At 43.8% G+C, this 16,268-nt stretch overlaps 1 protein-coding gene across 1 annotated transcript; it reads left to right on the top strand.

Annotated features, from left to right (window-relative positions):
• The first annotated feature begins 6,653 nt into the window (after positions 1-6,653).
• Positions 6,654-14,558, top strand: plek (pleckstrin). Its single transcript, XM_056608754.1, has 9 exons — positions 6,654-6,776; positions 7,492-7,647; positions 7,945-8,126; positions 8,857-8,948; positions 12,371-12,555; positions 12,800-12,904; positions 13,254-13,337; positions 13,491-13,563; positions 13,686-14,558. The coding sequence occupies exons 1-9, from the start codon at positions 6,735-6,737 to the stop codon at positions 13,823-13,825; spliced, it is 1,059 nt and encodes a 352-aa protein (XP_056464729.1). The 5' UTR covers positions 6,654-6,734; the 3' UTR covers positions 13,826-14,558.
• Positions 14,559-16,268: the final 1,710 nt, after the last annotated feature.

Below are 16,268 nucleotides of genomic sequence, written 5' to 3'. Positions count from 1 at the left end.
GTGACAAAAAATAAAACGCCACTTAAAATGACCTGTCTCTGTAGGAATGTAATACGTTAAAGAGGTTATGTTCAACAGCAAGTGGTGGGGCTAATGACAGGTGGACGGAGAGCCAGCTGGTGCTAATAAACAAGTGTGATGGCTCTTTGAGGCTGGAATGGGCCCTGGGCTCATATGGCCACACACAACTCATCCCGCTCCCCAATTAAACTGTTTATCAGCCCATTTGGGCCTGAGTTGGTTGGCAAACGGTGGCACCTCTCACACACACACACATAAACACACGTACACACGCACACGGTCGCATGCATGGGCAGACACACATGCTCACACACATACACACACACGGTCACATGCATGGGCAGACACACACACACACACACACAAACAGACACACGCACAAACGCACGTACACACACACACACTCACACACCTTTACCCCAGCATAGAGCTAAATTTGTGCTGGCACAGTGTGCCATTGAGTGGGATAGCTCCTTCATTACAATTTGTTGTTAATTAAAACAATGCATCTGATGTCTTTACTCTCGTTTCATTAAAACCCGCGGAGCTGAAGAGATCAGGTAGCCTATAGGGCTTTTGTGAAGGTGACACAAGATAACGTTTGTTCAATAACGTTCAATGTAGCCGAAGTAGCCTATGTACTGGCTTTGCATAGTATCTTGGGAGATTCATAAATGATTATTAAAAAGGGTGATTTAAATAGCTTGCACTTTTCACCATTCGTCTTGGTTTATGACCTTGTTGCGTACAATCTTATAATAAAATGTTGAAGTCTATTATAAGAGTGTACATATTGAAGTAGTTTGATTGTATATAGCTATATCTTGGTCAGGACCTTCTCATGGTTCAAATAAGAAAATGTAAGTTTTTATCAGGTGTAAGTAAATGGGATTTCACTATGTTGGGGTGTATTGGATCTATGTGTTAATATTATCTTATTATAGCTGCTGGAAGTTTTCCAATATAGCTATCGCCTATTGGAAAAGGTTAAATAATATACAGTTCTGTCCTATTGGTTCAGCTTAACATTGTACCGGTACTTAGATCATAGTGTGGCTTCATATATATCATATACCACTTGTTTATGGTTGAAGAAGAAGAGCATGTTTTATGAAGTAGCATCAAAGCACAGCTTCTAAGCAGAAACAGGGGAAGTATTAAACCCCAACAACCGCAAATAAAACATTGCATAGTTCATACATTCATACTTGCTGAAAATACCAGCCGAGGAATAACGCCCATTCAAAATTGTAGAACTCATTTTCAGAAATTACGAATCTTGAGTAGGGATTCCAGCAATATCTTCTAGTGATCCACATGTGGTTTGCTAGAACACAGTGTGTGTGTGTGTGTGTGTGTGTGTGTGTGTGTGTGTGTGTGTGTGTGTGTGTGTGTGTGTGTGTGTGTGTGTGTGTGTGTGTGTGTGTGTGTGTGTGTGTGTGTGCGTGCGTGCGTGCGTGCGTGCGTGCGTGCGTGCGTGCGTGCGTGCGTGCGTGCGTGCGTGCGTGCGTGTTCCGGTGCATGTGTGACGTGTGTGACGTGCGCATGCTCCTGCTTGTGAGTATGTTGCGCAATGCGCATGTCTGTATAAAAGCTTTCCCTGTGTCAGGTTATCGGAGAAGGGGGGCGTAATGCAGTTGTTAATTATGATCTGAGCTCTTGAAACCCATCAGGGAGCAGAGATAATCCGCTTCCTCGGCGTCTGTAATGCCTAAACTCAAACCGTTCATAACTACGATCAATTTTAATCAGCTTCGCTACATCAAGGTATGCTTTAGAAACCGGATGCCCTGAGTTATTTAGATCCCCTTGTCCTGGATGCGTGTACTGCATTTTGTGCTCCTTCGGTTGACCTGGCGCTCACCCCCCCGGTCAACACTGATTGGTGGATGCAGAACGTCCGTTAGATCTACTACAGAACGGCTATGCCTCCTCTGAGAACTCTAGCCCCCCTGAGCCAGACATAGAAAGGTTTGTGTGTGTGTGTGTTTTTGCTTTCAAGTGTGTTTGTGTGTGGGGGTGTATGTGTGTGTGTGTGTTTGCTTTTAAGTGTGTTTATGTCTGTCTGTCTGTCTGTCTGTCTGTGTGTGTGTGTGTCTGTATGTGTGCTTTCAAGTGTGTTTTTGCGTGTGTGAGTGTATGTGCATGCATGCGCGCGCGCACGTGTGTGTTTGCGTTTCGTACGCCTGTGTTTGCGTGCGCGTCTGCCTGTCATGCATGGCTAACGTCATGCATGGCTGATTAATTGCGTTCTCAGCAGTCAAAAGGGAACCGAGGGGGACGCCCTGACTGGTGTGCGGCCGTGGATAAGCCATCAACCACCCCACCACCCCACCTCGTCTTTCAGCTCAGCCCACTCCTCGGCAGAATTATTAATGGTACGGGTGACACACGGAGTGCCAGGGACAAAGACGCCTCAATCTGCAGGATTGAAAACAAGAGCCGTGGGCCTCTTTCTCCTGGCAGCCACCTTGGTTCTAGAACGCTAACTTTATAGTGGATGTGAATGCGGATAATATGTTCCATTCAGTCCTGGTGGTGATGGTGGGGGTGGTGGTGGTGATGCTGGAGATGGAGGGGTGAGTGGGGTGGAGCAGGTGGTGATGTTAGAGTTGGGGATGGTGGAGGAAGTGGTGAAGGAGTTTGACCCTGCAGCAGAAGTGATCACAATTCATGCCGTATTGGTCAGTGTATCAGTACACACCCACACAACCACAACCACACCCACACACACACACACACACACACACACACACACACACACACACACACACACACACACACAGGCTTGATCAATTGCAGTGGTGTTGATATCCTTCGTTGTGTCAAGAAATGTGTGAAAGGTGGGAGGACTTCCTGTTTTACAAGTTTCTTCTGGGTTATCAACCCTACCACTCAAACATCACCCCCCCCCCCATTTCCGGAGCTCTGTGGTGAACAGATCTTCCCTTAACTCATTATTCTCCCTACAGGGTGGCAGGGGTGTGTGTGTGGGGGGGGGGGATGGATGGATGGATGGATGGATGGATGGATGGATGGATGGATGGATGGATGGATGGATGGATGGATGGATGGATGGATGGATGGATGGATGGATGGATGGATGGATGGATGGATGGATGGATGGATGGATGGATGGATGGATGGATGGATGGGTTGATGAGTATGGATGGATGGATAGGTTGATGAGCACAGACAGAATAGAAATCAGGGATTAAAAATGCATTTTCAAGTACATAATGGAGCCATAAATTAATTAAGAAAGGGCAATGCATTTACATATTGCTCCATGAGTGCCGTTATTCCAGTCACAAATGAAATTGTAACAACGTTCTGTCGATTTGCTGGAGGACGGCTGTCTCTGTGGCCTATCAGTGGGGAGCCAGTGGCTCTACTAGGCTGTCCTCTGTGCTGTTCTGCAGTATTTTACAGCTTACATCGATTCCCTATTCCCAAGAGCTTTTGTTCCTGACCTCCTGACCGTAACCTTTTAATGATATCAATAACATTATCAACCGCCAACGTTTAAGATATGGCGGAAATGGATTGTGAGCCAGGTGTGAATAACAAGGCTGTCCTTTACTTTGAGTTTCGGATATGCAGCCGCACCAGAGGACGTTTCCGCGTGTTTATTGGAATGATATCATCCACATACATCTCTCAAACCTCGACCTTCTCACGGTTTGTTGTTGTGACGTGTTTTCAACGTGACCTTGTTCTATTCAACATGCTGGTGCGGTGCCACACATCCTCTTGTTGAAAATATTGAATGGGCAGCTTGATTGCTTAGGCTTCTCTGGCTATTTCTTTATGTTTTTTTTGTTTGTCGCCAATCATTGTATTACATTAGGACACTGGCCTCTGAACCTTGCACAAATGTTTTGTTGTAAAACAAAAACGTAACCTTGGCAATCGAGCAGGGTTGTTGTTCTGTGTTGTTTTTAGTGTGTTGGTGACGCCCTCTAGCGGTTACATACCATAATTACTAAGGCCGACTCCAAATGATGACAATTGTATTTGTTTTTTTACAGTGTGTAAGAAACATATGAATGCTATATTGGTGCTTACTAAGAACTTGGTTCTTAGTAAGCTTAGTAAAAAGACAATGGTTAACGCACACGCCATGTTGTTCTTGTCACACACGCACGAAAGCAGGCACACACGCATGTACAGACACGCATGCGCAAACACGCGCACGCACACACACACACACACACACACACACACACACACACACACACACACACACACACACACACACACACACACACACACACACACACACACACACACACACACAAACTATCACCACCCGTGACAAACTCCTTTTATAGAATGAAGTAGTGACGATGGGAAAGGAAGTCAACTCTATTCCAATGTGTCCTGTGAGTCCTATGATAACTCTATCAGTATAGAGATGGAGCAGCAGAGTATTTGCGTTTGTAGCAAAATTAGGAACTTGAATCCATCCCCACAGCTGTCAGCTGCTCAAGTCATAGTCTGGCAGTCAGGAACTAGGAAGTTAGGTTTGAAGGCTAAAAACTGAATTAATCAAAATATCGCATGATACAATAAAGAAATTAAGGTTCTTCTTGAATCAAGATAAAGCTCTTGGTGATTTGGGGACATGGAACTTCAGTCACAAAGCCTTCTGAAGACCGTTTATTGCTGTTTTTAGCATGAACTGTGACCAACGTTCACATCTGCATTTAGTCATCAGTGAATAAGGTTGGATGTGGTGGCTGAAAGTGCACACATGCGATGACAGCGGTTTGAAAAAAGACAAGACCAACTCCTCCGGAGCTTAGTGAGAACGATGACCATGCAGGATATGAGTCAAATGACGGCAAAAACTGTGAACGAACATGACAGCAAGGGACTTTCGTTAGAAAAAATGACACAGAGATGGATGGGTTGCAGTGCAAGAACGAAGGCTTGAGCTGTGCAGAAACCACAACTGGTATATGGGCTGAAAATAAGGTGTTGTAAGAGTAGCATCAGTAGGTGTTGATCAACACCAGCTTCTCCGCAACCACGGCACCTCCCCCTCGTACATTACGTTCCAGTAACAACTTGGAGTGGTTTATTCCACTTACACAGTTGATAACAACTATAAGATGTGCAGAACTTTAATGTATGCCATTATAATAAAATTATAACTATAATTATCATTGTTCCCCTTGTCGGTTTGTCGACAGGTGACTTCCAGAACTCAAAAAAAGCCCACTCTAACTAGCCATCTAAACTAGCGTATCTCTGCTAGGTGGTGTATGTGGGAGGGGTTTTGGAAGTGTTAGTTACATTTTTGTAAAACAAAGTGAGAGCTACGGGCGCACCAGCATTTGAATCACTATAGATAAACCCTCCCAGTGACATGTCATTGAGATTCAGATTGAAATCAAAGCTTTTCAAAGCTAGTTCCGTTGACTCCCGTACAGCCTTTTCCATTGCTAAGTTCCAGGTTGAGACGCTTGAGGTTGGCGTCACTTAGCCATTCTGTTAGGATCAAGTATTCAGAAATGCTGTGCTATAAACAAAGTAACAGTAGAGGCCTAGGCTGAAAGAAATCTCCACTGAAGGTTAACACAATTTCTGATCTCTTACTTCCAATGAACTATGTGAAGGTGAGTTACAGTCCCTGGAGTGATAAGATTAAGAACATGATGAAAAGAACAACCACAATGAGAAAGTAACAAAGAATCTGACATTGCAATATCCAAACATGGAACATGAAACGGATACCTATCGATCGAAAGTTACGCTCCCTCTGACCTCTCGCGCTGAACCCATGAAACCCAAACGGCAATTGCTCCATGCAGAATTCCCTCTCTCTCTCTCTACAAGCACATTAGAACCACAGTGTTCCACACGTTCCTTGGTGAGATTACAGCAGATGACAGCCTAACACCAGGGAACAGGATCAGTCCAGGTACCGAGGCTGAACCTGTTGTGAGGGGGTTCTGGTGGCTCTGTTATGCTAGGTATTCTCCTGGGAGGGCTCAGTTAACTTTAACACATACTCATGTGTTAAAGTTAATAACACATGAGTATGTGGGTTACTTCAGAACCACTCTATCCTATAATGTAACAATGGGTGTAGACCCTCTTCTAGGGAACCAGATTACATGGTTTCCCTCCACAGTGGTCACTGGATGTTTAAAGTAGTAAGTTTTCAGTATGGCAATGATTGTATTGTAATCATATGCAGATAGCCTCCGGGGTCCCCTCATCTCATTACTGATTGATAATTTTTTTCAGGATACATATAAGATTACAGCTGTACATTTTAAGTGAAAAATGAAATGAAACTATTCATTGTGGATAGCCTTCTTTGAGCATAGTTATTTCAGGTTGAGAAAGGGGGAAGTACGCATCATCATTGTGACATGAACATAACAGCACTTCCTCTGTCAGAGTCTGTGTGTGTGTGTGTATGTGTGTGTGTGTGTGTGTGTGTGTGTGTGTGTGTGTGTGTGTGTGTGTGTGTGTGTGTGTGTGTGTGTGTGTGTGTGTGTGTGTGTGTGTGTGTGTGTGTGTGTGTGTGTGTGTGTGTGTGTGTGTGTGGGCATGAGTATGTGTTTGTGTAAGCATGAGATTGAGTCTGTGGGTGGGTATGGGTGTTACCGATAGAGACGGCAGCATTAGGCTGAACCATAAGAGTTTCTAAACCTTGCAGTATACGTGCACAAAGTTCACAAGTGGTGAGTGTCGTGATGGAGCCACAACAGGTCAAAGAGGGATACTTGGTGAAAAGGGTAAAGTTCACTCAAACTATAACCATACTATTCTTGAAGTTTTTATAAGATAATAATGCAGTTTTTAAATACTTATCAAATGAAATTTGTCAAGTTATACAAAGTAAATGTTTCGCGCTTGACACCCTCGCTTATGCTGTTCCTCTTTCTAAAATCGTTCAATTCCGTACACCAAGATGCTTTTCAAGCAACAATTTCAACACGTATTAATCCTTGACTAATATATCTAACTAATACTATTGGAGTGAACTCCAACTGATGGTTCTCTGAGATCATTAGCATCATAGAGTCAGTAGTGTTTAACTCTATTTATACCTCCTTATTTAATTACCAGAAAGCCTGAGGCAAGAAGGAAGCTAAATTAGAATTTGCTGCTGCTCTGTGGAGAAATAAAGAAAATTAAAAGTTGATTAATGTTTAAATACAAAAGAAAATGCTAAGGGCGTAATATCATAATTCAAATGTGAGTACTAGCTGTGGTAATTTTGTAAGCTACTTATCATAGTAGTATTGCTATCAAGCATATTATCCTATTCATTACTTTGCATTATCCATCTTAGTTTCTCAAATCAGACAGTAGAACATTAATTGTAACATGCTCAACAGCCCTCAATCTTTCCATTTCTTTCTAACTCTCAACCTCTCAATCCGTCTGCATGTCTGTGTATTTCTCCCTCAAACCCTCTCTCTCTGCATGTCTGTCTCTCTCTCTCAGGGCACGGTGCTGTGCTCCTGGAAGGCTGTGTGGGTGGTACTGTCTGACGATGCGGTAGAATTCTACAAGAGGAAGACAGACAGCTCGCCCAAGGCTATGATCCCCCTGAAGGGATCTACACTCACCAGCCCCTGCCAGGACTTTGGGAAGAGAACTGTAAGGAAAAAAACATTTGTGTGTGTATGTGAATGTCTGTTTGTTTTTAAATATGTTTAAGTGTTCCTATTAGTCTGGGACTTTAATGTCCAAAAGGTCTAACCCCAAAAAAGTTTTGGCAACATTTCTCTTAAATAAGTGACTTCCATGACATGTCACTGATGACCAAACTGTTTAAGAAAGCAAAAACCAAATGTCCCCAAAACACGTGACTGAGAGAGGAAGATGAGGAATTTCTTCGGGACATACATGTAAATAAAAACCTCTTCCACGGACCGGCTGTACCTCCTTCCTCAGATGGTGTTCAAGATCAGCACAGAGAAGAAGCAGGACCACTTCTTCCAGGCTTCCCACAGCGGGGAGCGCGAGGCCTGGGTGAAGGACATCAGGAGGGCCATCAGCTGCCTGCAGGCTGGGAAGAGGTTCGCCCGCAAGTCCACCCGACGCTCCATCCGTCTTCCCGAAACGGTCAACTTGAAGTGAGTTCTCAAAACATGATTCCTAGTGATCTGGTGTGCCCGGTTTTCCGAAGCCTTCTTAAAGCCTGGTGGTTTGCTTTAACCTAGGCGTCAATGGAAGGAGGGATCCCCCACTCTGTGGTTCATCTCAAGGCTTCTTCCTTGATAATGATGAGTTTTTCCTTGCGCTTTTGGGGTTTGGGTTAAGGGGGTGTCATAAATATATGAAGCCCCTGAGGCTAACTCTGATTAAGGGCGATTGTGGATGTGTAATGACGGCGGGCAGAGTGCCTGCAGGTAGTTCCGCTCCTAGATCAAGGGTTCCGGGTTCCATCCCTGTTGCGTTCATCCTACCTGTAGGCACCCTTGACGAGATGGACCTAGCCCCTACCGGCTCTTCAATTACATGTTTTCAATTCATTGTAAGTGGATTGAGTTGAAGATATATGGTTGTATGAGCCTCAGATGTTCATTTTACTCCTGTGGAACCCTCAGAGTAAATAGCCCCAACAGAAAAGGTACATAGTGCACATTTAAGTGCCTGAACATGGATTGATCTTGCATTTTTGACAGCTACCCTACCCAGCACTCTTTTAAGTCATTTTTTAATTGTGAGTACAGAACTTGTGTTGTATGTTCGTAGTTAGTAATCCCAATTTCAATGAAAGTCCTTCTTTGTTCTCAGCCTCACTCTTTGATTAATAATTTAATGTCATATCGTTTTCGTGGTTTTGTATGTTTATCTCTTCAGTGAGCTGTACATGTTAATAAGGGACCAGGACAACGGAGTGAAGGAGTTGAAGCTGGAGATTGAGAACAAAACCTACAACCACTGCTTCACCGGTATGTTCACGCTTGATGCTCAAATCCATTACAACCTGGTTTGTTTTTGTTCTTCTATTTAGTCTGATTATATTTCCGTGAAACTCCTTCCTAATCCTCAAGCTTTGCGTCTCACTAGTCAATAGTTTGTTTGGGGATTTTGGTTTGTTTTCCCCGTACCGTGTTAGCCTGTGGGGTATTCCACAAAGCCGGTTTTATCGCATAACCGGGTAAGTTAACGGTAACCCTAGGTTTTCCGTTCCAAAATGAACACGGTATGTTAGTTACTATAGAAAAATATGCTCTTAATCAAACCTGGTCGGAGCAGGTTTTGCGCAGGTTAAGTTTGGAACATTTACCCGGTTTTGGGTATTTAAACCCGCGTTCCCCGCAGATTTCATGTGTTCAATGCAATCCACCGGGAGCGATTAATAAGACCACAGCTCGACATCTTGGCATATCCGGATGACTTTTTTCTGGAGAGATATAGATTCTCGCGGAATTCATTAATATATTTAAATAGCCTTCTCCAGCCTTACATAGCCAACACTACCAATCGAGGACATGGCCTCAGTTCACTCCAGACTATTTGCGTAGCCCTCCGTTTTTTGCAAATTGTAGTTTTATCTATAATGTTGGAGATGCTGAGCACATCTCAGTCCTTTCAGATGACCCATCCACTTCCGGACCAAGATTTTCATCAGCCTCCTATCGTACAAAGAGCAATTTGGCTGAGTAGGCCTACTATGCCGAAAGGCGCTTACAACAGAAAGTATAAAATAGTCCTAACGGACTTACATCCACTGGAGAATGTTCGATCATAGCCGGCGGCTCCAATACAAGCACTAATCCATCTTGATCTGTGAAGTTGATGAATTGTCACTTTTAGGTTTTCTATCCAGTTACCAAAAAGAAAAAACATTTGGAACATTTGCGCTGTGGCACACACACGGTTTGCATGTGTTACTTCGAAGACAAACAAAATCTAAAATACAAGAAAAGCGAAAAACCTACATTCAACCAGTGGGGTACCCTCACATGGCCCCTGACTCTCTGAGGAGGTACATCCAGGTACGCCCATGCCAGGGCGCCCTGAATTTATTTCTATTGCCAGCTCCTCCACGGAGGTCAAGACAATTTGAGGACCAGATCCAGTCTGCCGACTGTCGGCGGTTTTACGATTGGCTTAGGAGCTCATTTAAATGCAGGAGTGACAAATATGGTATGACAGAAATAAGCGTCCCGTGTCGTCATTTCGATCAGGGTTTCCATGATCTATACATCACGTCTTTATAGGTTTGGCGTGGACTCGCACAACCCTGAGTTAACCAACCCAGTGTTGATTGAACTAATGCATAACCCGGGCGGTGGAACCGACAGCTCTGGTTTAGTTGGCACAGGGTCAATCAACCTAGAGTTCAGCGTTAACTCAGTGTTTGTGAAACCTCCGTTCGTGGAATACCCCACTGGTCCTACCAGACTCTCGTACTTCATTTCATTTGCACAGAGAGTCTGGGCCCCGTTTCCCGATATCGATAGATCTTCGCTCGTAAGATCATTCTCCCGATGGATCTTTCGAACCATCGATAATTTCTGTGGAGCGTTTCCCGAAACTCCTCTTAACGTGAACGCGCATTCGCTGCACTCACGACGATCGTAGGATTTTACCTGTCCACTGACATGGTGCTGAAACGGGCGATGACGCAGGGGGAGACGCAGGAATGTCGGAGGAAAATGGGGTTAAAAAGGGTTAAAATATCTGCCCATCAAGGCCAACCGCAGAGTAGCCTACGAAAAGAATAGATTGCAATAATATGAATGCTAAAGATATTAAAACACAATTGATTAAGCCTAGGCCGACATATATATCAGTCCTAATCCTGAGTGCACGATCGGTAGGTGGAAGTTGTGCTTTAGATGCCTTCACAAGTCCAGCGGAGGGCTCCAGTTTTCGCCGGCCAAGTCATGTGCTGTGATATGTGTGACAGCTATGTTGCACAACATTGCAGCTAAGGCTGGGGTAGCTTTGGTTGAACCGGAGGACATTGAGGACGATGACAACGAGGAAGATCGGTGTGAGGACGGCCTCCCTCATAACTACGCGGCTGGTTTTCATGCACGTCGAAGAGTGATTGAGACTTTTTTTTAACCCCCTCCACCCTCCCACATGTCACTAAACATTCCCGTCAACGTGACCAATCCCCACCATATCCCAGCCTTTTGCCTGCTCCTTTGCATTTTTTTTTAATATTTTTATAATTAATATATTTATTATTTTTTTAATTTATTTTTTTTTACATTATTTTAGGCTACGTTTTATGAGTAGCCTATGTCAGTCTGCACAAATCCCCCCCACTTTCTCTCACACATTTTAAGTGCCCTGCCTGCTCAAACATTTCCTGGACTGTCTCTCTCAAACTAAGAACATAATGGCCCACATTAGGCTCAGACGCACGTGATACACCATTACCAATGTGTTATAATAAAACGCATCCAATACTAGGAATGTCCGCTGGTTACGCCACTGAGACTATAGTAGGCTAACGAGGCTCTTAGCGTCCTACGAGTACCCTGGAGCACTCGTTAGCTACGAGCATTTTCAAGACGTTCGTTACCAAAGATGCTTTCGGGAAACGTTGTGAAAACTGTACGATGCTCGTACGACCCACTCTGCGATCCACTTAGGCTAAAGATGCTTTCGGGAAACGGGGCCCTGGACCTACTATTCACAAACAATAACTCACGTGAAGCTGGGTGTCTGTTGAAGTTTAAAACTACTGGATCTGCCCAGTGCCACTCTTCATCTGCCATAACCAATTGCTAACGTTTGGCCGGGAATCACGTTGTGCACAGGCTGTAAACAAACCAAACAAGATGTGAAGATGTCCGTCAATGAGAGCTGACTTTAACGTCATTGTTCTTAGCCACTCCCTCTGTTCGCTGATTGGACGCAGAGAATTTGGAAGGAGAAAACCAACTAATATACCGCAGACCCAGACCTAAGTAGGCTACTGAAGGGAAATCAAAATTGAGTGGCTAGTAGGCCTACCGTGGGCTTGATGCCTGTCGACTTTGAAAGACAACGTTTTTGCTTAAAAACAACATTGCAGCCTTGCATTTTATTCATACTCAATCCTTAAGGATTTGTTTTCAATAACTGCTTTATTTCTCAAGTGGAGACGTTGTGTTTCACCTTTCACCTTTTCACCCTTCACCTTTGTTTTGTTGTAATTTGTAGTAATTTATTCTGAATGATCGTTGGATCTGTCTACCAGGTGATGGACTTGCTGATTTCGACAAAGAACGTTGTGTTTCAAAACCATTAGAACCTTCTTTGTAGTCATCTATCTTAATTGTTTATATTTTCAAGAGACTCCTTCTTTAGCCCATGTTCATACCTTGAATACCATGTTTCGGCCTCTGGTTGGCTCTGTGTACCGTAGGTGTGACGGTGGTGGATTGGTTGATCTCAAAGGAGAAAGCGAGGAACCGAGCCGAGAGCGTGATGCTGGCGACGGGGCTGATGAACGAGGGATACCTCCAGCCCGCCGGAGACCTGTCCAAGACCGGGGAGTCCGGAGGCACCGAGTCTGTCTTCCTGGACGAATCTGATGCCCTTTACTTCTTTGTAAGTATAGAAAAAATATAAAAGACAGAGAGTGAGAGAGAGAGAGAGTTAATTTTGTTACTTTACATTGAAGATTAGATTAAGTCACACAATTTTAGCGTGCGGAAAAAGAGGGAGGCTTTTGGGACAAAAATGAACCTAGGGGGACCTATTTCTGTGGTGAGTGGGTCTCAACCTTTTTGGCCTTTACCCCCATGTGTTTTGATGGAGAATGGTGTGGTTGAATAATGTATGTGTGTCACAGGCAGACAGCGGCTTCTTCTGTGAAGGATACTCCAGTGATGAAGATGATATTGTGAAGGAGGAATTCAGAGGAAACATAATAAAACAGGGATGCCTGCTCAAACAGGTAAGGGTGGAAAGGAAGGAAGTTGAATCAACGGAAAGTGAGAAACTTTGGATTAAAAGCCAAATAATCATGACAGAAGTTATGTAAGAAATGTAATGATGAATATAAACAACATGTCTACACAGTATTCTTCAAAACATGGCATTTTAGTTTATTTTATAAAGTGATAGATGTTATGTTTTCTTTTCAAGGAAGCTTTTCCTTAAAGGAGTTTTTTTGTGTGCGCATAAATTACATTTTTACTGCCCGAGGTCAACTTAATGGAACTTATAAGTAGGCTTACACAGAGGTTTAGAAGTTTGGCGCAGTGAAATATATAATGGCAATCGTAAAAACTACTCTAAAAAAGGGACATCGACGGAAAAACTGGAAGGTGAGAAAGTTCACGCTGAGAGATGACCCTGCCTACATCCACTACCACGACCCTGCCAAGGTAAACAAACGCAATTTAAACTGTAAGAAAAAACGCCAACGCAAAATAAATAAATGGAAACATTTGCACCTAAACGATACAATATTGGCATATGGACCTTTTTTTTGGACTTTTGTTTGCCAAACGCTACATTGCTTTATATTTGACTACTAGGGGGACGAGGAGCCCCTCGGGGCAATTCACCTCCGCGGCAGTGTTGTGACGGCGGTGGAGTTTGTGCCTGACGGTGAGTGTGTGTCCTGTCACCATGGGACGAACGAATGACCCTACCTCCTTTTGTTTCGTTCCTCTTCGTATCTTTTTTTGGATTACACGATACTATTTATGAACTCGCAGTTCTGTTTACAGCCAAGCGCTACGACGTGGAAGGAAACCTCTTCGAGATCATCACCTCGGACGAGACGCACTACTTTCTGCAGGCTGCGACGGCGGATGAGAAGAAAGAGTGGATCCAAGCCATCCAGGCTGTGTCAAAGAGTGGAAAATAACACTCACAAAATGAACACGATGTGACTTATGATGAAAAGAATGGGTGTGAAAAAACATTTATTAAATTAAAGTTTATTTAATTTAATTTAAATGAGCGATTAGTATCATCTCACCTGGCTGTTGTAGTTTATGTGATAGGCCTATTACTCAAAAAAATAAAGATGTTTGAAAATCACTAGGAAACAGTTAGGCCTAGGCCTACATAACAAAATTAAGTGTGAAAAATCACACTTCAACACCACAACCCACCCGTTTTCCAAAGCGACCTACAGTACTTAATGGTGCCAAGTCCAATGATGGCTTATTTTCTTCATAAAAATTAAATAAACTTCCTGCCGCTCATGGACCCCTGGGCATAGGTTATAACAATACAAAACAGATGTGAAAATGATTCGGTTTCCCTATTTGTCAATACCTCAAATGTAACTCACCGTTTGAACACTAGGGGGTGGTATAAAACAATGTATGCAGGTACAGTAGGCCTACCTTCCGCCTCTATGGTTGCGTGTGACACGTAACATCTGGTACTTTTTAACCCTGGACTATAAAGTACACATATTTCCCTCTGGACGGCTGAAGCACAAAAGGATCTAGGTCCCTGACCCCACCTCAACTGGAATCTACACAACAGTGACAATGGGTGCTATGTGTCAGGCTTCAGGATTTAGGAGATTGTATTAACCTAAGGGGTTTATATATATTCAAGAAATAAATCAAGTGTGTGTGTGTGTGTGTGTGTGTGTGTGTGTGTGTGTGTGTGTGTGTGTGTGTGTGTGTGTGTGTGTGTGTGTGTGTGTGTGTGTGTGTGTGTGTGTGTGTGTGTGTGTGTGTGTGTGTGTGTGCGTGTGTGTGACACACCCTGCAGTAAAGAGACATAATGCCTCTGCTCCAGAGAAGACACTTAATTCACGGGAATGTAATTACATTTCGTCTATGAATAAATTAGTTTGCTCACAGAAAATAATGACTTGTAGGCTACTCAGTGTTGGGGGTAACGCGTTACAGCAACACTTTTATGGGTAACGAAGTAAAGTAATACATTACATTTAAAATCTTGGTAACTACCTACACTACTTTACTTGACTATAGTAACGCGCTTTCCTGCCGTGTTTGCCGGTGTGTAAAGTTATGGTCTGTTTAAGTCTGTGCGTTTAAATGCAGAGACAGGTAAATAGCCGGTGGCTCTACTACCAGTTGTTGAAAGGGCAACAGCGCCACTTAGCGTAGCGGTCGGAGTCAGCCATGCTCCGGCAACAGAGTACTAACGTGTGACGTCACGTTTCCATAGAAACCGATTTTCGGTTCCACACACACCAAATTAACAAGGGGAAATCCTATGCACAAACCTTTTATAGGTTTGTGTGGCATAGGATTATAGAAAGAGAAAGAGAGGGGATGAATATGGAGACAGAGACGGAGACAGGGTGTTTCGGCCAGTGACGATATTCTCACTTCTTTCAATTTATAGCTCAGAAGGACAAACAAATTCAAGTGAAATGTCCTCTATGCCCAGGCGCAAGGTGTCTTTCAACTTCTGCCAAGTCAATGAGCAACCTGTCCAAGCATTTGTCAGCCCAGCATGGCAACACAAAACTTGTGGCGAAAGATCATGCTCTCCGGTCATCTGAAGGAGTAGATCAGCAGCCGACCCCGCCTCAACTATTGAATCGCCCAGATTTAGAATGATACTTGATAAAATACCCGCTACTCGAAAGCCATCATCCGACAGGAAAACTTTCGAGCACCTGGATCATGTTTCCACCACCGCGGACATTTGGTCCGCCAACATCAAAAGCTACCTGGGAATGAGGGTGCACTGGATAGACGTCATTCGTTTTAAACGGGAGAAGGCTGCTCTTGCCTGCAAGAGGGTGAGAGGAAGACACACCAACGATGTCATGGATAGCGAAATACAACCGCTTCATACAGCCTTTGGTCTATCAGATAAAGTAACTGCATGTGTCCCCGATAATGGCAGCAATTTAGTAGAAGCCTTTAGAATGTTTGAATCCCATCCTGATGATGGGTCTGACTGACGAGCCATCTGATCATGACTCGGAGGAGAAGGAGGAGGTCACTTTTACGGATGTTGCGGAAGCACTCTCTACAGGATCTGACGAGACATTTTCATCTGCGCTGTGCATCGCATACATTAAACCTGATCTCAAAAAATGACCTGGAGAAATGGCTGACCAGTAACAATGACTGTAAAGCAGTTTACAGAAGTGCTCTCGCCAAGTTGACAACTCTCTGTACAAAAAATAGTCGCTCTACTACTGTGTCTTCAGACCAGGTTGAGGATGTGCTAAAAAGAAAGCCCATCATACCCAATGATACACGCTGGAACGCGACCCTTGACGCCTTGCCTCTCATCACAGAAATCCCAATCAGAGATTTAAACATATTTTTTTCTAGACTGAGTGTTAAGGCCATCACTGAGCG

Source organism: Gadus chalcogrammus, chromosome 15 (assembly GCF_026213295.1).
Source record: "Gadus chalcogrammus isolate NIFS_2021 chromosome 15, NIFS_Gcha_1.0, whole genome shotgun sequence".
In the NCBI taxonomy this organism is placed as follows: Eukaryota; Metazoa; Chordata; class Actinopteri; order Gadiformes; family Gadidae; genus Gadus; species Gadus chalcogrammus.
This window is presented reverse-complemented; position numbering and strand designations above follow the sequence as displayed.

Coding starts and splice junctions, on each gene's coding strand:
- plek (XM_056608754.1), top strand. CDS start 6,735: ATGGAGCCACAACAGGTCAAAGAGGGATACTTGGTGAAAAGG. Junction 8,949..12,370: donor CTACAACCACTGCTTCACCG/GTATGTTCACGC, acceptor TGTGTACCGTAG/GTGTGACGGTGGTGGATTGG. Junction 12,556..12,799: donor CTGATGCCCTTTACTTCTTT/GTAAGTATAGAA, acceptor TGTGTGTCACAG/GCAGACAGCGGCTTCTTCTG.